This window comes from Furipterus horrens, unplaced genomic scaffold (genome assembly GCF_987537825.1).
Source record: "Furipterus horrens unplaced genomic scaffold, mFurHor1.1.pri manual_scaffold_10, whole genome shotgun sequence".
In the NCBI taxonomy this organism is placed as follows: Eukaryota; Metazoa; Chordata; class Mammalia; order Chiroptera; family Furipteridae; genus Furipterus; species Furipterus horrens.
The window spans coordinates 89,278,103-89,300,260 of NW_028327180.1; the positions used below are offsets into that span (position 1 = coordinate 89,278,103).

General features: G+C 36.7%; 1 protein-coding gene across 2 annotated transcripts; it reads left to right on the forward strand.

Moving 5' to 3' along the window:
- Positions 1-12: 12 nt before the first annotated feature.
- UBLCP1 (ubiquitin like domain containing CTD phosphatase 1) lies at positions 13-18,669 on the forward strand. Of its 2 annotated transcripts, XM_090288509.1 has the most exons (11): positions 19-102; positions 2,130-2,328; positions 3,100-3,191; positions 3,588-3,673; positions 4,181-4,296; positions 5,520-5,618; positions 8,550-8,587; positions 9,078-9,176; positions 11,714-11,830; positions 16,789-16,916; positions 18,416-18,669. In XM_090288509.1, the coding sequence occupies exons 2-11, from the start codon at positions 2,175-2,177 to the stop codon at positions 18,441-18,443; spliced, it is 957 nt and encodes a 318-aa protein (XP_090144635.1). In that variant the 5' UTR covers positions 19-102; positions 2,130-2,174; the 3' UTR covers positions 18,444-18,669. The 2 variants fall into 2 exon arrangements, with proteins under 2 accessions (XP_090144636.1, XP_090144635.1); XM_090288510.1 differs by lacking the exon at positions 5,520-5,618 and having other exon boundaries at positions 13-102.
- The last annotated feature ends 3,489 nt before the right edge of the window (positions 18,670-22,158 follow it).

Genomic DNA, 22,158 nt, shown 5'->3' on the forward strand with positions numbered 1-22,158 from the left:
GGTTCGTCAGCCGGTTCCGGACCCTGACTTTCACTTCCGGTGCCTTGCGTTCCGCTGCGGCCGGTTCCTACGTTCGCTGTCGCCGGTTCCGCCGCGCTCCAGGTGAGGGGATTGGGGGTACCCTGGCGTGCTGCCCGCCGAGTCGGCGTTTGAATGGGGGGGGCCGCAGCTTTGCTGTTCTCGGGGCTTCCACTGCCACCGGGCACGGCGGGCTGGGGGCTCCGTGCGGGCGCCCCCGGCAGCCTCTGCCCTAGTCCGCTGCCCAGGCCTCGCCGCCGCCCTCCTCCTCGGGCTCCTTGCCTAGGTACAGGGCTTCCCCGCGCCCCAGCGGGCTGTGCATCCCCAAACTTCATTCCTCCCTCTTCTGAGGTCTGAGCATCTCTCCCGCTCACTCTCCCTATTGACACCGATCCTTTTAACCTGAGGGGTTCTCTTGTACGTGCTCTCCCAGCTCTTCCGTACCAGCCCCTTCCTCCAGCCCTCTCTTCTGCGCTGCCTCGGTTGCTGCTGTTGTGCCGTCCTGGGTACGAGGTGGCAGCAGCACCTCTTACCGGGCTTGTTGCAAAGTTAACCCCCTCTCCTCAATTCCCAGGAAGTTGACTTTTGCTACTGTTCCTTTCAGATTTCCGCCTTTGCAGGATACTTTTCGTTGTGTGTCTCAGGCACATTGTTTTACTTGAGTTTTCTAATCTGTATAATAATGTCAAAACTGTATTTAAATTGGATTCAAGGTCCGTTTGTTTTTTGTGTTTTTGTTTTTACTGAGGATCGTAACATTTGTTAGAGCAAGTTATCTCTAAAATGAAATGCATTGGTCCGAAGTAACACACTTTATTTAAAGTTTTTAGTAGAGCAGGCTGTACACAGAATAAATGTAGGTGAATTTGTGGTGCTCTTCTAACCGGCATGTTGAAGACACCTGCCACCCTAAGTTTTCAGAATATTTTTCCATGTTAAGATCCAGAATTGGCCTTCTTTCTTGCAGTTGGTTGTAGTACATGAAGAGTACAATCAAAGGTTTCAATAAACAAATGACAGCATTTGGAAATACCAATACCTTGAGATTAGAAAATTCAGTTTCTCTTACCTGTAGGGGGAACAAATTTATGAAAATTTAGGAAACTTTATGGTGGAGGAGACCTACACACTCTTATTGATGAGAATTATTCACAACTGCACATGTGCCTGTGGGTTTTGTATTTATTGATCTTTGATGTCTGCGGGTCCAGTTCAAAGAGGCAGTGGTGGTGTAGGGAAAAAAACATGAAATTTCGTCAGAAGACCTGTTCTGTTACCAGTTATATGCCCGGGAACAGATTACATAACTTCTCTGAACTCCTGTTTCCTTAGTTGTAAAAGCGGGACAGTTCTTATCAAACAACTTCACTAAATGAGGTTGTCAACATAAAAAACTGTCCGGTGTATGAATATAAAACAGATAATGGCCATTTACTATTGATTTAGCACACTGCCCGAAACACCTCAGTTCCTTTTTTTTTTTTTTTAATTTTATTTTACCAATACTCACATAATGCTTCTTACTATGTCCCAGGTACTATGTGACTTAAAATATGAACTAATTTAATCTTCATAAGAACCCTAAGATAGAGGTAGTATTATCATCCCCTATGTTGGCATATAAGGAAACCTAGGCACTAAGACTCAAGTAACTTTCCAAAGTCAAATAGTTAATAAATGGGAGAGCCTGGACCTGAACCCAGATAATCTGGCTCTAGAGTTTGTGCTCTTAGTGACTCACCCTACTGCCTCTCAATTGTTAAATGAACAATGGTTGGTCGCGGAGAACCGTGTCTGTAGCTTAAACCTGACCAAACAGAGTAGGAGGGATAGGTAGCTAATTATTGCAGCTTTCCAGCTGAACAGAGAGAATCTGATAGAATGTCAGGAAGCAGCGACTCTAAGCCAAAAATTGGAAGGGTGGGGGAATTTTAACTTAGCCCTAATAACTTTTGGCATTCTACTAACATTATTGTAAGAAAATCCTGTTTCTCTACCATCAAGTTGTAAAATAGAACTCAAACTGCACAGCTCATAAGACTTGAAAGTTACAGGTCTGGAATCATCTTTAGTGTATTTTAACTTGTTGATTTGTGTGTACTTTTTCCTAGGTGTGTTTTTTCTGAACAAGATCTGCCTCAACATATGTTTCCAAGATGGCTCTGCCTATCATCGTGAAATGGGGCGGACAGGAATATTCAGTGACCACGCTCTCAGAAGATGATACAGTGCTGGATCTCAAACAGTTTCTCAGGACCCTTACAGGAGTGCTACCAGAGCGGCAGAAATTACTCGGTCTTAAAGTTAAAGGTAATTCTCTCCTCGTGTCAAATTTTTTACACTGGTAGGAGCTGTTATGTTAGCTGTTATCTCTTGTCTTTAATAAGTCTTTCCCTTTGGAGATTTCTTTTATCGAGCTGTTCCTAACATTGTTTTATGATATAAGAAAAAGTATTAAATGTTACTTGAAAATACCACCAGGATTAAGATTATTTTTGATTCCTCTGATAGTTGGTGCTTGCTTGCTAAATGTTTGAAACAGAAGTTCCAGGTAAAAGTGTAAGTTTTGACATCTGCCTTTTCATTAGAGCTTGTGCCTTGTACTCTCCCCAAATTACCTTTTCTGATTTGAAAGTAGTGATGATTAGCAGTTACAGGCAGTGTTTATACCCAGTCTAATAGGGACTTTCATGGTGTCTCTGTTTGCCGTATCATGGAAGGGTGTGTTTTGAGTAACTTTAAATCTACAGTTACCTTAGGTGTGCAGTTTTCTCGACTTTTTGGAAAACAGTTATCTTCATCTTGAACAATAAAACAAACCGTGAATTTACTTTGTTTAGTGAGTTGAATAAGGGTGTTCCTTGAGACGGATTTGGGGAAAAATCAAACCTTGTGTTAGTTGGTACTTCTTAGTGTGTTAGAAATTCCTAACTCAGCAGTATCCGTGTGTTAATTTAAGGGAAAAAAAGAACCTGCTGTGGGGTCTGTAAGAAACCTTTTAATGTTAGGGTTTTGTATAATGGGATAGTGAAACCAGCACCTGAACTTTAGTGAGAAAACAGTCATTTGCTTGTATTGTAGGCAAACCTGCAGAAAATGATGTTAAGCTTGGAGCTCTCAAACTGAAACCAAATACTAAAATCATGATGATGGGAACTCGTGAGGAGAGCTTGGTAAATGTTTACTTTTGTTACCATTTGTCCCTTTGAAGATAAGATGATTTACATTACACTTCTGTATCATAGTTTTAATTGTGGTAAAATTGTCAGTTGAGCAGTGAATGAAAAATAAAAGCTACACAGTGATTGTGGTATTAACTCAGCAGGAAACAAAAATGGGGGAACTTGTTAGTATGTGGCCCGCTGTAAGTGTAGTAGTAGTGCAAATGGTCAGATTTAACATGGCAGATCTGCCCCATGAACGTATATAACAAATGATAAAATTTGAACGTTTCCCCACGGTGTGTGCTTGAAAAATTCTAGAACTGAGTCTCTCATTTGCTTTTTACTGTGCATGTATTTGTTATGTTAATGATAACATAGTAAAACAAAGTATTTTCATCTTAATAGGAAGATGTCTTAGGTCCACCTCCTGACAACGATGATGTTGTCAATGACTTTGATATTGAAGACGAAGTGGTTGAAGTAGAAAATAGGTAAGTGCTTTTCACTACCAAAGCCCACTGGTTGTAATGTGAGAAAAAGTGAATGTTTCATTTGATTTTATTTTTTATTTTTTAAATTTTATTTTATTCTTGTTTATTACAATTGTCCCAATTTTTCCCCTCTTTGTCCTCCTCTGTCCTGCCGCATCCCCCACTCCCACAGTCCATCCCCACCCCCGTTGTCCATGTCCATACATAGGTACTTCATACATGTTCTTTGGCTACTCCCTTCCTCTTTCCCCATATGTCCCCCTGCCCCTTTCCTCTGGCAGCTGTCAGTCTGTTCCCTATTTCCATGTCTCTGGTTCTGTTTTGCTCACTAGTTTATTTTGTTCATTAGATTCTCTTATAAGTCACATGGTATTTGTCTTTCACCAACTGTCTTATTTCACTTAGCATAACCGTCTCCAGTTCCATCAATGCTGTTTGCAAAGGGTAGGAATTCCTTCTTTTTTCTTTCTGCTGCATAATATTCCATTGATTTTATTTTTTCATTAGAGAAGAAAACCTCCTGAAAATTTCTCGAAGAGTGAAAGAGTACAAAGTGGAAATTTTGAATCCACCCAGGGAAGGGAAAAAGCTTTTGGTACTAGATGTTGATTACACATTATTTGGTAAGTCAACTAATATCATGCTTTTATCATGTGTTACCCACAATTTTTGTCTTTTGTTATGTTTTCCTTGCAATATGAAATATTTGAAAGCTTTCCTTATTATTAGAAAAGTAAATCATTGGTTGTAGAAAACACATATAAGAATAAGAAGTCATCTGTAATCCCAAGACTAAGAAATGACCACTCTTATATTTTTGTATGTATTTAAAAAATTTTTTTATTTATAGATTTGAGAGAGAGAAGAGTAGGGAGGAGGGGGAAAGAGAAAGAAAGAGATATTGATTTGTTGTTCCATTTATTTATGCATTCATTGGTTGGTTCTTGTACATTCCCTGACCGGGGATCAAACCCTCAACGTGGGCGTATCGGGATGATGCTCTACCCAACTGAGCCACCCAGTGACCTATTTTTGTGTATCTTCAAGGGTGTGTTTGTATGTATACCTTTATTGCTTTTGCTTAATGATGTATTGAACATATTCTCACTCATTTAATATTATTCATTGTGAACTAAATATATATATTGTTTTGTCACACAGAGTTCTAGTTTATGGATGCATCATAATTTACCAAGTCATTCTCTATTGATTTACATTTAAATTTTTCTGAGGATTATTTAAAAAATAATTTTTGATATTTTATTTTAGGTTTTTTGTTCAGTTATGTTCAGGGCAGATTCTTGAATTTAAAATTTCTCACATGCAACAGAAAGGTGTTCATTTCATCTTCTAATATTGTCAATACAGGATTAATTGACTCCTGATACTAGAAAGAATTTACTTAACCACTAATCTACCTAAACTTTTAAGTTAATGTACACTTATTTTAAAATTAGATTATAAGTTAATTGGACCTCTCATTGTGGTGAAATGTGGTTGTATCTGGAAGGTGAATGGCTAAAAGTGAGTATAAGTGGCCCTAGTTTGTTTTCCATATTATAAAGTAACATCTACACTTTAGATGACAAAAAAATTTACACTCTACTTACTATATAAGCTTAAGTTCTGGCTATTGCTCTTCACAAATTGAACAGAATCGATCAATTAAAATTGGATTACAAGGATATTAAATTGTGTGCTTTGAAGACATCTTTGTCAGCCAGCGTAATTCAGTCTGAAGTAGCTTGCATTTGAGTGTTTCTATTACATTTGCTAAATTTAATTGATATTAGGTACTTGGCCACTATAATAAACTAATATTCATCTATGATTGATTTTCTTTTAGACCATAGGTCTTGTGCAGAGACTGGGGTAGAATTAATGCGGCCATATCTTCATGAATTCCTAACGTCTGCATATGAGGATTATGACATTGTTATTTGGTGTAAGCTATATATTTTTTGTTTAGATTTTCATGGAAATAAGGTTGTTCCTTATATTATTCTGCTTTATAAAATATCACTTTAAGTGACCTGTGTTTAAATATGGTATTTTTCATTTGTTTTAGCAAATTTTCAATAACCACGTTTGACATTTCTTGCATCACAGTATAGTTGCCAATACCACTGAAATAGTTATTTATAATACCCCCTCCCCACCTTGACTGGGAACTTCTCTTTCTGATCTTTATTGTAGAATCTTTGATGGCTTCAGGATATCAAGATGTTATTGCTTTCTCCTTTCTTCATCACTCTAGTTTCAAAACACTTGGAGAAAGATATATATTTTTAAAAATCACAGTAGTATGGTTCTTCAGAAATAGAGAGGCAGTGTGAATTTACTTAAGGAAAATTAATGAATGGACTAACGTAGTCTAATTCAGATTGTGGTCTATAGATTATTCCAGGAACTTACAGGTCTGTGATAAGATAAAGGTAATAAGTTGACTTCAAAAAGTAAATTTACTACGTTACTGAGCACACTGTTTCGTTCAACTGGCAGGTTTTTTTTTTTTTTTTGTGGCAATGCTTTCTTGAAAAGGAAAGCAGTGTATTGATTTACATCTGACCTCCCCACAAACATTTAAAGTTACTTCTGGCAATATTATAAGCAGAGAAGAGCTATGTTGATTGTGAATTAAATAAAATGTAATCAATTAAATATGCTACATTTAATTGTACTAGGTTTAAAAAACTATTTTTCTTTTATTTGCTCTAGACAGAGGGAAAGGGTGGGAGAAAGAGAGGGCGAGAATCATTGATGTGAGAGAGAAACATCAGTTGGTTGCCTTTTACACGCATTCCAGTTGGGGACCAAACCCATGGCCCAAGCATGTTCCCCAGCTGGGAATCAGACCCGCGACCTTTTGGTTTGTGGGACAACACCCAGCCAACTGAGCCACACCAGCCAGGGTTAATTGTACTAGGTTTTGGTGAGGGGCCACATAGCTGTATTGCAGTCTATAACAATTTTCTTTGTATTTTTCCTTGTAATCAAAATATCTCTACTGTTCGGTGATAATTTGAGTTCACAGCCATTAAGATTAAATACTTAAATACATAATTTTCTGCCCTGGTCAGTGTGGCTCAGTTGGTTGGAGTGTTGTCTGGTAAATTGAAAGTTTGCAGGTTGGATTCCTGGTCAGGGCACATACCTAGGTTGTGGGTTTGGTCCCCAGTCAGGGCATGTGCGAGAGGCAACTGTCACATCATTGTTTCTCTCCCTCTCTCTCCCTTTTCCGCTCTCTAAAATCAATATGCATGTCCTTGGGTGAGGATTAAAAAATAGTTATAAAATAAAAAATAAATACTTAATTTTTTGGTTTGTAAGACACAGAAGAAAGCTTCCCGGGAAACATATTTTGTTCAGTAACTCATATCAGATGACATTTAAGAAAAAACTTTATCCTCTAAGTTATTAAAGTAGATTTAGAAATGTAGAGAACTTTTTACAATCCATACGTTTAAAATAAATTATTTTTATAAATTACAATATTTCATAGTAGTACAGTGAGAGGGGCACCTCAGAGCTAAATAGAGTAAGATTTTAATTCTAGCTCTGTCTTTACTATGTGATACTGAGCAGGTCAGTCAGTTAATCTGTCTGCGCTTTAGCTTCCTCATCTGAGAAATGAAGATAAATAAACCTATATTACAGGGTAATTGTAAGAATAAAAATGCCAGTATAACACCTAATATTGTGTCTGGCATATAATAATTGTCACTTAGAAACCTTTTTTGTTAGCTGTGAATTTTTTTGTTTTTCATCTAAAAAACATGAACACAAAATATATACTGAATTTAAAAATTGTTTTTCCTCTCATGATTGTTGTTATTGTACATACATCATTCTCTAAAATTTAGTTTAGCCAGCCAGTTTTGCATTGGAGGTGGTTCCTTTGGTGGTTGTGTGTGTGTGTGCTAAAGGTGCGTATTTTGAGAATGCAGGTACCTCGATTGCTCTTTAAAAATGCACATACACACACTTTCAAAAATTGAATTCCTTTTTCCCTTTTTAAAGATTTTGCTTTGTAATATGTATTTGGTTTAGTCTGGTAACTTGAGACCAGGAGGGCACATAAAGCTGAGGGTTGGGTTTTAATATCAGTGATCTCAAAACTGGTTGGTGTCTGACAATGAACAGATACATAACATACGTCAGTTTATGAATTTAGTTGTCTCAGACTCCCTGTAAAAAGCTGCTAGATGCAGTGAGCACTGAGTTTGCTCAGCCTAGCAGAATTCATTGAACCTAGCTAATCTTTAACATTAACTTTCTACACAATATTTGTGTCTTTTTTTAAATTGACCTTTAGATAGAGAGAGGAAGCGGGGAAGAGAGAAACATTGATTTGTTGTTCTTATTTATGCATTGATTGGTTGCTTCTTTCATGTGCCCTGACCTGAGATGGAACCTAACCTTTGTGTATCGGGACTGTGCTCTAACCAGCTGGGCTACTTGACAGGGCTTGACACAATAGTAATCTGCTTATGTTGACCTATAAAACTTGTGCATTGCCTGAATAGAAGAATATAGGAATCCAGACACCCTAAATTTGAGTTTAGAACTGACAGAGAATAGTATCAGCTGTTTTAAAGAGCATTTAGGTCTTTATAAATGTCCTAGGTTCAGAGTTCTTTTGGGCATTGGTTACCTGTATCTTTTAGATATAAGTTGTTAAAATTTTATTCTGTCTTGAAAATGTACTCAGATATGTTTATTTTTTATAAACACTTAAAAGAAAATTACCATAAATGTATAATTTATTGAATTTTTAGTCTTGCTAGAAAACTTGTTTGTTTATACAGGAGAAAGGTTTTATTAAACGAAATTCAAGCTTTTCATATGTCTTGTATTATCATTCCTCATGTTTTAGCTGCAACAAATATGAAGTGGATTGAAGCTAAAATGAAAGTAAGTGTCAGAAATAATCTTAAGAATGCTTTGAAACTGCAATTTTTAATTGAATTAATTTTATTCTCATTCGAGGGTATTTAGTAGAAAAATGAACAGTATCAAGAGTTAGGGGTGTGTTTCAGGGCTAACAGACTGTTTTGAATACCTGTGCCTTTTTCAAGAGGAAGTACCGCAGAGCCTCTCTTTCTCTTTATGCCTGTGTTACGATAATGCTTTCTTTTCCTTCCTTCGTTCTGCTGTGTGACACCTAGAGGTGTGACGCTCTTCATAAACAGTGCATTGGGAGGTCTGTTTCTAGTTTGTTTTCTCTGGACTGCCATTTATTGACTCAGCTAAGTGAAAGTGAAATACTCGCCTGTTGTTACGTAACAGGTGGTGGCCAGGGGACTAGAAAGTTGGCATGTGGGAAATTAGAGCTGGAATTTTCAGAAAGCCTGGAATTTTCCACATCATTATATCTTAACCACATGAATATTTGTCTTTACAGGAGTTGGGAGTGAGCACAAATGCAAATTATAAGATAACCTTCATGTTGGACAGTGCTGCCATGATAACAGTACATACTCCAAGGAGAGGATTAATAGATGTAAGAAGTCATTTTACTTTTATTTAATGAGTTTTTTATTTTCTAATGTAGTTCTTATTATGGTGATGGAATAAACGACAGAAAGAGTTTAGAACTACATCTGAGTGGTTGATAAAGTATCAGTTGAGTTTTGACATGGAAAGATGAATTTAACGTTAATAGATTTGAATTAATTTTTTTAGATTTGAATTTTAATTATAAAATTAAGGGTTTTGATGTAGGAAAGATCAAGAAAGGTCATAGATAATTGTCCCATGATGATGGCAGCACAGTGTTGCCGAAGACAGAGTAGGTGAGAAAAAATACCATTTTCAAGGAAGATACTAGAAAGAAACCAAAACATACTTGCCCTGCCCTGTGTAAACCTGATTAATTAAAACAGATACATCATGATGCATGTAGTTTGGGATGATGTATGTGAATCCCCAGAGAAGAACAAGAGCCATCAGAGAAAAGGATTGGTCTAAAAAGATTAGGGTTCTTCACTTTACCTGTTAAGTAACTAGTCATGTTATTGAACTACTATCTGCATGTCCCTGTGAGAGGCAGTGTTGGTAATAAAGAGATGAGGAGACATGGTCCCTGCCTTTTGGAAACACAAACTGCTAGGAATTGGGGAGAACTTAGCATGCTAGGAAAGCTTACGGGAGACAGTATTAAAATTGTCAAAACCATAAATAGGAAGGTTTGAGTGCATGGGGATTTGTTCAATAAAGGAAATAACTACATATATCTGGGGGAAATATAATTATCACTTACTGAAGTGGTACATTTACAAAATCTAAACAGTAATAGGTTTGGAAAATGTTAAACATTATAGTCGTTATAGTGATCACAAATCAGAGGAGTAAAAATTCTCACTATACTGACAGTAGGAAATTGGAATATAAATTTGTGTTTATCTGTATAATGGGACACAGCTAAATCATATGATGAAGTAGAATATTTAGTGCTTTAAAAAATTTTTATGATACATCATTAAATTGAAAGAAGTATTTTATAGAGCAGTGTTTGCAAACTGATAGAAAATAGTTCTTAACCTTTGTTTGGTTCAGGGTTCCCCTTAGCTTAACTCTGAGGCTGTTGCTGTTAATAAAAAAGGCTAAAGGTAAATAATTTTATCAGAATATCTAGTTGATATCTTTGGTACTGACTGGATTATAAGTAATTTAAAATTTTCCTTTGGGCTTTCCTGTGTTTTCAGTTTTTTTCTACAGTCAGCAGTATTACTCTAATTAAGAACAAAGTAGTCCATGTTTGGAGAACAGCTGATGCTTGACTAATTACAAAATGACAGCACTATTTAGGATGATGTAGGATTCCTAATTCTAGGTGTCATAAAGCTCCTGTCTTATTTCTTGAGGCTCTGTTGGCCAATTAAACCAAGAATCTGGCTTATGTGTCAGCCCCTGTATATTTTTCTTTAAGTATTTGAGGGTTTTGTTTCAGTGGTAAACAAGTCGTACAAACAAATAAAATTTTAGTAAAATTAAAATATTTCAATAACATTCTTTGCCGTAGCTAGGGCGCTAAGAAGAAATAAATTACAGAAGGAGAAAAAGAAAACATTTGTAAATGACAACCCTTGTCACCATTTACTTACTACCATTTAATCTCATAATTATTATTACCATATACATCATATTACCATAAATGAGGCTCCTGCCTTAATCAAAATGTACTTTTGCCACTAAAAATAAATTTATTAAAATTTTTTTTTTCTAAATGTGTAAAATCCATTCACATGATTCAAAATAAAAAGTTCATAATGAGAAGTCTTCCTCCCACTTGGACCCTCTAGCCACATAACTCTGTTTCCCAGAGGAAATCACTATTATTGGGTCTTATAGACCTTATGCAAGTACCAACAGATATGAATGTATAAAGGAGATCATTTTTTTTGAAGGCTCGTTTTATGAATTCAGAAATAAAAGCAAAAACTTAACAAATCATGGTGCTTTTGAAGTTAAGCAATCAGGTGCCCTGGAATTATGCACCCATGCCACTGAATTAAAGACAAAATTAATTTTTCTGCAGTATTTAAATTCAGTGTTAAAATACTTGAATATTTAAGTTATGTTGTAAAAGGGCCAGGTACATTGTCCATCACTAAGGTTTTCTAGTGTTGAAAACAGACTTGGGTGACCTTCAAGCTCTGAGGGCGTAATCTTAGCCCAGGAAGTCATATGACTACTCAGCAGACATCTAAATAATTACTTTAGAGCTTTTTTAAATTAAATAATTACTCTTCCTTTGACCCCGAATCTTCATATTGAAATTATGGAAAGTCTCATAACGGAGTTCAGTTCAGTTCAGTTAGACATGAACATATTTTCCAGAAGTTAACATTTTGAGGTACATTATGCTTTGCAGGTGTTGCATCTCAGTTCTGGTCTGTTCACACAGCCAGCTGTCCCTGTCTTACAGAGAAGAGGAGCGCCGTGCATAGTTCTGCAGGGCATTTTGCGTTATTTCTGCTTTTAAGAAATGGTGACCTATTGATAAAATTTGTGTTAAATATAAACTTTTATTCTAAGGTAAAGCCGCTTGGTGTTATATGGGGAAAGTTTTCAGAGTTTTACAGCAAAAAGAATACCATTATGTTTGATGACATAGGAAGAAATTTTCTAATGAACCCACAGAATGGACTGAAGGTAAGGCATCATTTTACTCACTGTGCTCACGTAACCTGGAATGTGTGGTAGAACTTTAATACTGTTGAATTTCACAAATTTGTGGAAGTACTGTATTCTTACAGTCATGCAAGAAAAGCTTAACTATTTAGAAAAGTTTATAAAACTTTGAACACTGGCTCTTTGGTTAGCCAACTCCTCCAGGTGTTTTATTTTTAATCAGCTTTCTCCCACTCCCCCTCTGCCTCTGGCACCCACCAGTCTCTTCTCTGGATCTGTGAGCTAGCTTAGTGGCTTATTCTTATTTTATTTTTATTTTTTATTCCACATGTAAAAGTGAGACAAGGAATGATTTTTGAGAAGACCTTCAACTGGCTGGGTGGCTCAGTTGGCTGGAGCATAGTCTTGTGCACTGAAAGTTTGCATGCAGGTTTGATCCCCTGTTGGGCATGTAGAGAAGGCAACCAGTTGTTCCTCTCCCGTCTCTCTCTCTCTCTCTCTCTCTCTCTCTCTCTCTCTCTCTCTCTCTCTCTCTCTCTCCCTCCCTCCCTCGCTCCCTCCCTCTACCCCCCTTCCTTCTCCCTCTCCCTCCCTCCTTCAAATCAATAAACATAACCTCGGGTGAGGATTAATATATATATATAATTAACTTCATGTCTGTTTTAAAAAATCTTTATTTTCCCAGTCAACATGTGGGCCCTACTCATCTTTGGATGCAGAGATGATAATGTAAATTTCTAGTTCTTTATGTCACTTTAGAGCAGGATTTTTTTAAAAAAAAAACACAGGACTCAGTGGAATCACTGAAGAAATTTGTAGAAGTACATAGAGTCTCCACTCCCCAAAATTCTAATTCAGGAAAGGTATTTTTAAGCATTCCACAGGAATCTCTCACAGTCTCCTCTTGAAAACCTCTTTTAAGAGGTAGTTTTAATGATCTGTCCACACTGACACAGAAGCGGTTTTGAAATTGGTAAACGTTCTGAAATACTATGCTTTGTTATCATGATTTCATAATGCTTTTGGTAGAAATCTCAAAAAGAGATTTCAGAGAGCTTAAACATAGGACTGCTTGTTTTTAAAATAGTTAACTTCTACTACTATAAGCTTGCTAATCTTAAGATTTAAAAAATAAATATAGAAGGCATTGTGAATTATGAATATAGTACTAAACTAAAAGAACTTGAGTTTTGGTCATGGATAAATCAGTTGATAATCTGAAAACCTCATTTTATCTGTGCAAGGAATTGATGATATAGGAGAATTCAGACAATCTAGATATTCCTAAGTTTCTAAAAATGTTTCTTTGATATGAGCAACAGTGGTCATATGTTGCCTGTCCTGCTAGTGAGCACGTGGATCATTTTTGAAGAATGGTACAGTAAGCAGTGATTATACTGGAACAGGGAAGTCAATTAGGTGAATAATTGATTTTTCTTCTACTTAACTAGTTAATTGACTTTTAGACTCAGAATCATTGTGTATTTTAGTTTTGTTGCTTAATGGTGCCAAAGACCAAATGCTTAGAAAGTAAAAGTAACTTATCAGGGCTTCTTATTTACCAGCCACTAGACACAACTTTCTCTTTCAGTTTAAATCCTTTCCTGCTTTTAAAGTTGGGATCACTTCAGTACACTGTATATTAATAGTTTCAAAGTTAATATTTGCCTTTATAATCTTTAGTTGAACGAAGGGATGCAGTAAAACATTATAATACACTCATTGCAGTACATCATGGTACCACGCCTATTTGCTATCAGCCCCAGGGCTTAAGCAAGGCTCTGCAAGTCTTGATAACCTGACATTCACTACTGTTGTGAAACAGCACTGCTCATACTGCCTGTTTGGAAGTGGCGGCTCCTAAAAGTACTTGCTTCTGCACATACCTAACGGCTACGTATCTGTTTTTCAGTGTTAGTATGTAAAATTAGCAACTAATGACCAGTTTGCATTTTCTTCAGATCACAATAAGGCTATATTAATACTTTACTAAGTATTATTCATTCAGTCCTTGTATTTGCCATGTGAAATTAAAAAAATATATATATGTTATATATATATGTTTGTGTGTGTATATATATGTATATATATAAAACAAAAATCCAAATATAAATAGAACTCCATAGAATTGTGTAGTAAGACCCCCATGTATGTATCATCCAGTTCAAGCAACTTACTAATTCATTGATGATTATGTTTGCTCTGCACCCTACCTACCTCTCTCTCTGTAATATTTTGAAGCAAATTTCAGACATATAATTTTATTTACAATTAATATAACATTTTTCTATTTTTAAAAAGTATTTTATTTATTTTTAGAAAGAAGGGAAGGGAGGGAGAAACAGGGAGAGAGACGTAAATGTGAGAAAGAAATATTGATCGGTTACCTCCAGTATGTGCCTGACCAGGGATCAAACCTACAACCCAGACATCTGCTCTGACTGGGAATTGAACCAGTGACTTCTGCTTTGCAGGATGACGCCCAACCAACTGAGCCACACTGGCAGGGCAAAATTAATATAAAATTTTTGATGTGATAACAATAAAAATAAATAACTTTTAAAAAATCTTTAAAGGCTATTTTGAGTTGTATAAAGATATTTGAGCTGATGTCTTTAAAAAATAGCAAAACTATTGGAACTGTAACAAAGTAAAGTGCATAAAATTTATAGATTAGCAAATTGTGATAAAGATAACACATATAGCTGCTACTGAAGACATAATATCCTTTACTAATTACAGCCCTCCACCCTGCCTACCATTCTGACTTTTATGCTTTTTAAATAAATCAAAATATATCAGCTTTAAAATTTTTATCATAAGATTTATCAATTGTAAAATTTGGAAAATGTGACTCTTTATGGGAGAACTTGTATAATTAAAAATATTATGGAGGACTTCTGGCCAAGATGGAGGCATAGACAGACATGCTGCATCTCCCTCCACAACTAAGAAGGAATTCAACTACCTCAAAACTAGAAACAACCAGAAGTTCTAGAAAATCAAACTGCGTGGAAATCCAGCAAACAAGGATATAAAGAAGAAATACTCATTCAGAAAGATAGGAGGGGCAGAGCCAGGGCAGAGAGGACACGGTGTGGTGGTGGCAGCAGCGGCGGCGGCAGCAGGCCGGCAGGAAGCAGTTACACGTTTTAAAAAGTCAGGAAGGACACCTGGGGAGCATCCCAGCTCCTTACCAGACCTTGCAGCTCACAGTCCCAGCACCAGGGAAAATCAAGCCTCATTGCTTCTGACTGTGCAGACCAGTGGGGGTTGGGGTGGAGGCAGAACTGCTGGTCTCTTAGCAGAGTCCGCTTGTTTAAAGGGCCCCCATGGACCTAGAACCTCTGCAGACCCACCCACTCTGAGAACGACGGCCAGGGCAGCAGCGAGAGAGGGCACAGTCTGGTGCGGAAGTGGGAGAGGTGCTTGGAAAAGGGGTGAGTGCTGGGCAAGCGGCACTGTTCCCTCTCGGACCCCTCCCCCACATACAGCACCAGAACGTGGTGAAACGGGTGGCCTTGTACTGACAAATCCCTAAGGCTCCGCCCCTTACAACGTAACAGGAGCGACAGCTCTACCTGGGACTCGGAGGCAAACACAGGAGCCTGTCAGAATGAGGAGACAGAGAAGTATGGCCCAAAAGGGGGAATGGATCAAGGTTCCAGTGGGAAAACTAAGCGATGAGGAGATAGCCAACCTAACAGATGAGGAGACAGTCAACCTAACAGATGCAGAATTCAAAACACTGGTGATAACGATGCTAACAGGCTTGACAGATATGCTTGAGTATGGCAGATACATAAGAGAAGAAGTGAACGCTATGCTAAGAGAAACACAGGAAATTTCACACGAAACCAATGGTGAAGGGAAGGAAACCGGGGTTCAAATCAATGATTTTAACATAAGGAAGAAAAAAACAGTCAACCAGTGCAGAATGAGGAAGCAAGAATTGAAAAAATTGAGGAAAACTTCCCAAATTTTGCGAAGGAGATGGACATACAGGTCCGGGAAGCACGGAAGGTCCAGGGCGAGCTGGACCCAGAGGGGACCACACCAGGACACATCATGACTGAGATGCCAGAGGTGAAAGATAAAGACAGAGTCCTGGGGGCAGCAAGAGTGAGGCAGAGAGTTGCCCACAGGGTGGTGCCTATAGGAGTATTGCTGATTTCTCAGAGGACACTTTGCACACAGGAAGGGACTGGCAAGAAGTATTCATTGTGATGAAAAGCAACTACAACCAAGATTACTTTATCCAGCAAAGCTATCATTTGGAATGGAAGGGCAGATGAAGCGCTTCCCAGACAAGGTGAAGCTAAAGGAGCTCATCATCACCAAGCCATTATTATATGAAATGTCAAAGGGACTTACTTAAGAAAAAGAAGATCAAAACTATGAACACTAAAATGACAACAAACTCAAAACTATCAACAACTGAATCTAAAAAATAAAAACAAAATCCAACTAAAAAAAATTTATGGAGACTTTAATGATAGATGCTTAAGATAAAATGAAAGAAGAAATAGGAATAAAAATATATGATATCTTAGCTATATAAAAATTTCATGGAAATATACTGAAATGAAAATCCTCGATGTTCAAATTTATCTTTCTTGTTAGACCAAGCTTATATTTGGGTTAACTTTTTATGAATGAAATGATATGAGTGAAATTACTCAATTAGTAGAAACAACTGGATTGATAGAAGGGGGAAAAGTCTAAGTTATGCAAAGAAGAGAAACCACATAGGGTTCAAGTGCTATAAGAAAGCTGGTAAATTAGGTGGAAGAGCCTCTCTACTATAAACATTATACCGTGACTGTCAGTTTATTAAACTGAGATAATATAAAATTAAATTTTAGTATTAACACCCTTGGTGATATTTTTTCTCATTAACTCTAAATGATAGAATAGTGTAGATTTGTGCTGGTGTCTGTATTGCAATGTGATGTTACGTGATGTTTGTTTCCTAATAGATAAGGCCTTTTATGAAAGCACATCTAAATCGAGATAAAGACAAAGAACTTCTAAAATTAACTCAGTACCTCAAGGAAATAGCAAAATTAGATGACTTTTTGGACCTAAATCACAAATATTGGGAAAGGTAAGTGCTAATTGTTTATTTCCTCTTTCATTACTGAATGAAAAAATTGGTGACTCTGGTTATACACATAACTCTCAATTTTTATTTAAAATGGGTAAATCCTGTTTTCTAATCCTGTGACATCTCCCCCGAAAGTATTTTTCCCTTTTGTCTTAACCTCTAACTTGTTTGCAGATCCACATCTTAAGGTTTTTAGTACTTGTGCTAGAGAGGACCTGGGAGACCGGTACATGTTTGCAGTGCTACCTATAAATTATTTTTGATGTTAAGTCACTCTTATGAATCATGTGGGAATGTAATCTCTATTCTCATACTGTAAAATACTATCAGCATAAAATAAAATACACTAAAATTTTTCCTGTTAAAAATTAATCTACACATAATCTCTCTGTGTAACAGAAAAGTTAGAAAACTACTCCAGAGGAAAAACAATTACTTTTGATTTTCCTTTTTAAAGATAACCATTGTTACCATTTTGGTGTCTTCTAGTTTTTTCTAAACACAAACATATGCACAAATCTACATACAAACTGTACATACACATCAAGATTTCGAAGCAGTGGAACACCTGAGAAGTGGGCAGGATTATTCTGTACTACAAGTGATAGTTTGGAATTAGATCTTTAAAGGTCTGATTTCACTAGTATAGCAGCAACAGGAGAAAAACCGTTCGTGTCCTAATACTTGGGCTTTTCAAATTTCACTTTTGGCTTTCATATCACTCTGACGTATAGGTTCTTATTAGAGTCTTATAACCCTGTTAGGAAGTTAAGGCAGGCATTTCTATCAGCATCTCCAAATTGTAGGTGATGTAACTAAGTGATAGGTACCAATGCCACAATGCCACAAAGTGATCAAGCTTTGCACCATTGAAACTTGTTCAGGTAGTAAGATTTTAAGAATTCTTTTGTCACCCCCATTACCACTGAGTAGAGCAATTTATAAATATGAGAAATAGAGATATAAAAGTTTTGATTTAATGGTAGATTTCTATAAAATAACATGAATAAAAATTTGATTTGTAAATTAATGTTTTTGCGTCTTTGTATCTTTACACTCTTGATCAGAGTCCCTTAGCATCTTTGGCCACTACCTTTGTGCAAGAAAAATAAGATCTTTAAATGAAGTTTGAGGCATTTGAGGGAAATTGCCATGCTAATTATTTGGAAGTAAGGCAGTATAGAGTGATAGAGTGCAGCCTCCAGGGCCTTATTTTGAATCTGAGCTCTGCCACTTTCTAGCTGTATGAACTTGCTTACCCTCTTTGTTTCTGTAAAATAGGAATACATTCTAATAGAAAACTCTGGATAGAGCTGTTGTGAAGACTAAATGAACTTAGAATATGTAATAGAACAGTGCATGGCACATAGTCAAAAGATGTTAGTGATTTACAGTTATTACTCATCTTAAAAAGTTTTGTTACTAAAATAATCTGCTTTCCTTTATTGTTACGAATTTAGCATGATATGGCTTAGATATCTTTCTTTTATTTCTTGCAGGTATCTCTCAAAGAAGCAAGGACAGTAGTTTCAAGTTATGCTTGCAGTTATTGAAGATACTTGAGATCCATGAACTCTTGCTTTTGTGCTAGAAATCATTATAATAGTGCTGGACACTGAAGCAAATACCAGACTGCTTATACTTGGTCTTCCAGTTTTTGTAAATTTAATTTTATATTTTTTGAAGATCATAGCAATATGCTAAAAATAATCTTTTTTCCCCTATTTGAATAAACTGTTACTTTTGAAAACTATCTTCTCCGGCATTGAGTACTGAGCTTTTCCCCACCCACACAAAAAAGTGGACAAAAATGTATACTCATCAGTGCCATTTTGTGACTTTAGAGACAAGTTATGTTTTGTGTTCTTGCTTTATTTTGTTTTTGTCTGACTAAATCTAAGACCAAACCCATCTTGAAACTACTACTTTTCCTCTAAAAAAAATTTTCCTCAGTATGGAACCTAATTTAGTATGCTTAAAATAATCAAGGGTTCTTTTTTTTTCCTTTGTCATAGACACAATTTCTTACTCCACTATTTACATCTCTCAATTCTGAGCTGTCTCAATTTGGTTGTATGTGTGTCAGTGTTCTTTGAGAAAAACTGGAAAATGTCAGCTGTGATACTGATGTCATAGTATGAAATAGAGAAAGTGTAAGGTTAAAGAATAAAACTAGGCAACAAGAGTGTTTCTTTTTGGTGGCTGAGAAATATTTCTGCTTAAAACCATTGTCATAAAAGCAGTTAAAGGCAATACATTTTAAAATGGGACATATCACTGATTCAGCCCTAAAAAGCATGGACAAAAGGTTTTGTTCTGTTCTAGCTATAGCTTGTCTAAGTGCGAACACTGTGTTTCAGTGAAAATATCTAGCCATAAGCTTAACAAAATTATTTGCAATGCTTAAGCCTGCAGATATGTAATGTGACCACTGTTTTGTGTTGACAGTATTGCTTTGTACAGTTCTTGTATTTGAAAGGAATCTGATCCTTTCAGATGAACATGGTGTATATTGTTCTTACGGGACTATTTCAGTGGTGTAAATAATAAATACCTTTTCTTAAACATTGGTTATCTGCTCTGTGTTATCCCAAATACAGTACTTTTTGCCTCTGTTGAATCACAAAACATTAGGTGTAGGCAAGGATCTCTTGAAAAAAATTACGTGTGTATGGTTTCAAAAGTATGTATTTTACTATTCAAGAATTCAGAATTGGTTTTAGCAACTATTTAGATATGTTATATTACTTAATTCCAAAAAGGACCATGTTTTCATAAAGATAAACTATTATCTTTGTGACAGGTTATATTGTAAGAGTATATGGTGCAAAAGAGTTTGAGAACCATTAATTGAAATTATTCCATTGGAGGGTTTCCTAATTAGGACACTATGTTTAAATATTTAAGGATGTTCATTTCATTGGTACATTTCTCACTGTAAAAGGCAATTTATTTCAAAATAGGCATGGAAAGGGCTTAATCTTTTTAAGAAAACCTATCACTTAAACCTACTTAAATAGTCAAGAAAGAGCAGACAGTTTTTTTTTTTTTTTAAGCAGATATTTTCTAAATATAAACAAAATTTGGCAAGCCTCAGGAAGCAAAGTGGGATTTAAAAACAATTTTTGTTTTGCCATTAGGTGGTGCCAAAACCAAAGATTACTTGCTGGCATGCTAAATGAAACAATTCTGAGAGAACACTGTCATTGTCAGCTTACTGAGATCACACGCGCTTGTGGTATTACTGCATTCATAGATTATGGAAGTTTGGGGTTGTCTTTGCATCTCATGGTTTATTGAGCATATACTGATGTTATGTGTATTTTTCTTTGTATGTGGCACACACAACAGAGCCAAGAGATGACTGACTTTAGATGCATATTCTAGTGAAATAGCACGTTTTTATGATACAGTAGTTACCCTTTATCCGTGGTTCCACTTTATGTGGTTTCCGTTACCTGCTCTCAATTGTGGTCCAAAAATATTAAATGAAAAATTCCCCAGGTGATTCGTAAGGTTTAAATGGCGTGCCATTCGGAGCTGTGAGGAAATCTCGCGACTTCCGCTCGGTCACGCCCTGGCCATAAGCCAAACCGTCCCCTAACGTCTGGACGCCGTGGAACGCTCACCAGCAGGTGCTCCGCGCTCGTTAGACAGTTAGTCGCCGTTTTGCTTATCAGATTGTCGAGGGCTCACAGTGCTTGTGTCCAAGTCACCTTCATTTTTACTTTATGGTGGCCCAAAAGCTCAAGGGAAGTGACGCTGGCAATTTGGAGATGCTACGGAGAAGCTGTAAAGTGCTTCCCTTAAGTAAAAAGGTGAAAGTTCTCGACTTAAGAGGAAAAAAGTCGTAGTCTGAGGTTGCTGAGATCTACGGTAAGCACGAATCTTCTATTCCTGAAGGAAAATGAAATTGTGTTAGTTTTGCTGTCGCACCTCCAACTGCAGAAGTGAGGGCCACAGTGTGTGTAACAGGTGCTTCATTAAGATGGAAAAGTTGTTACATTTGTGGTTGGAAAACGACATTGCCATGGCGACGTACCATCACGTCAATAGCCTGGCGCTGCGGGACAGCCTACACCGCTCACGTCGCTTCATTGCGGCACGTGGGCATTGGATCATATCACAGGAAGGGTGAGGATAGTACAATGAGATGTTTTGAAAAGAGAGAGAGCAACCACATTCACAGAAGTTTTATTATAATATTATAATATGTCGTTACAGTTGTCCTGTTTTTAGCTGTTAATCACTAACTGTGCCTAATTATAAATTAAACCTTATCACATCTCCTATATATGTATAGGAGAAAACAGGGAGTATGTAGGGTTCGGTATTATTCGTGGTTTCAGGCAACCACTGGGCGTCTTGGAATGTATTCCCTGCACATGAGGGGGGACTACTGTGTATATGTTCCAAACTTTCAAACAATTAGTACCTAATAAAGTGTATAATCTAAAAACTGCAGAATATTATTAAGGCTTTGATTTAGAGGGCAGTTTGATATCTAGTAACCCATCCTGTCCTCTATGAAAATCAGTTATTGGTCTAATGATACCTGTAGGACAATAAAGACAATAGCTAAACATGTCATTAGAATAAGGGACTAACATATGTTCCTCATTCATAGCAAGTTAAGTGCTTGTCTTGTGGGGAGGAAGCGGAGCTGTGCAGTGATAGGCCTAGGAAAGAAGGATATGAAAAAAAAAAGGAAACTGGAAATTACTTAGGTTATTGTTTGGTTTTAAAATGACTGTTGGTTGCCAAGAGTAGTAATAAAACATGAATAAATCAGCTGAGGCGTTTTCTCATCTCAAGTAATCAACAGAACTCGCTCAAGGAACAGATTGATAGTTTCCTCTAAAGTATTTATACATCAAAATTCATTAATCTTATTAGTTGGAATAACAGCGCAGGAGGTGTCTCTAAAGATTAAACACTTAGGTGTCTACGTAAGAATGTACTAGTTTTGGAATTGCTTTAGGAAAACTGTGGGTCCTGGTGGGAATGATAAGTATTTAGACCTTAAAGAGAAATCCTTGTAGATTAATAGATTTATTGAAGACTTATGAGAAATTAAAGCATTATAAGAACCAGGAAAAATCAATATGAGGCATCCCGTGGGCCCAGAAAAAGATGTCAATTATCTAATAATGCCACTGAGGTTCCACGTAGAATGTAAAACCTTGAAAACCCTCCACACTAATAATTTTTAAAACCTCTTTGGAAGTAAGCAAGCACTTAA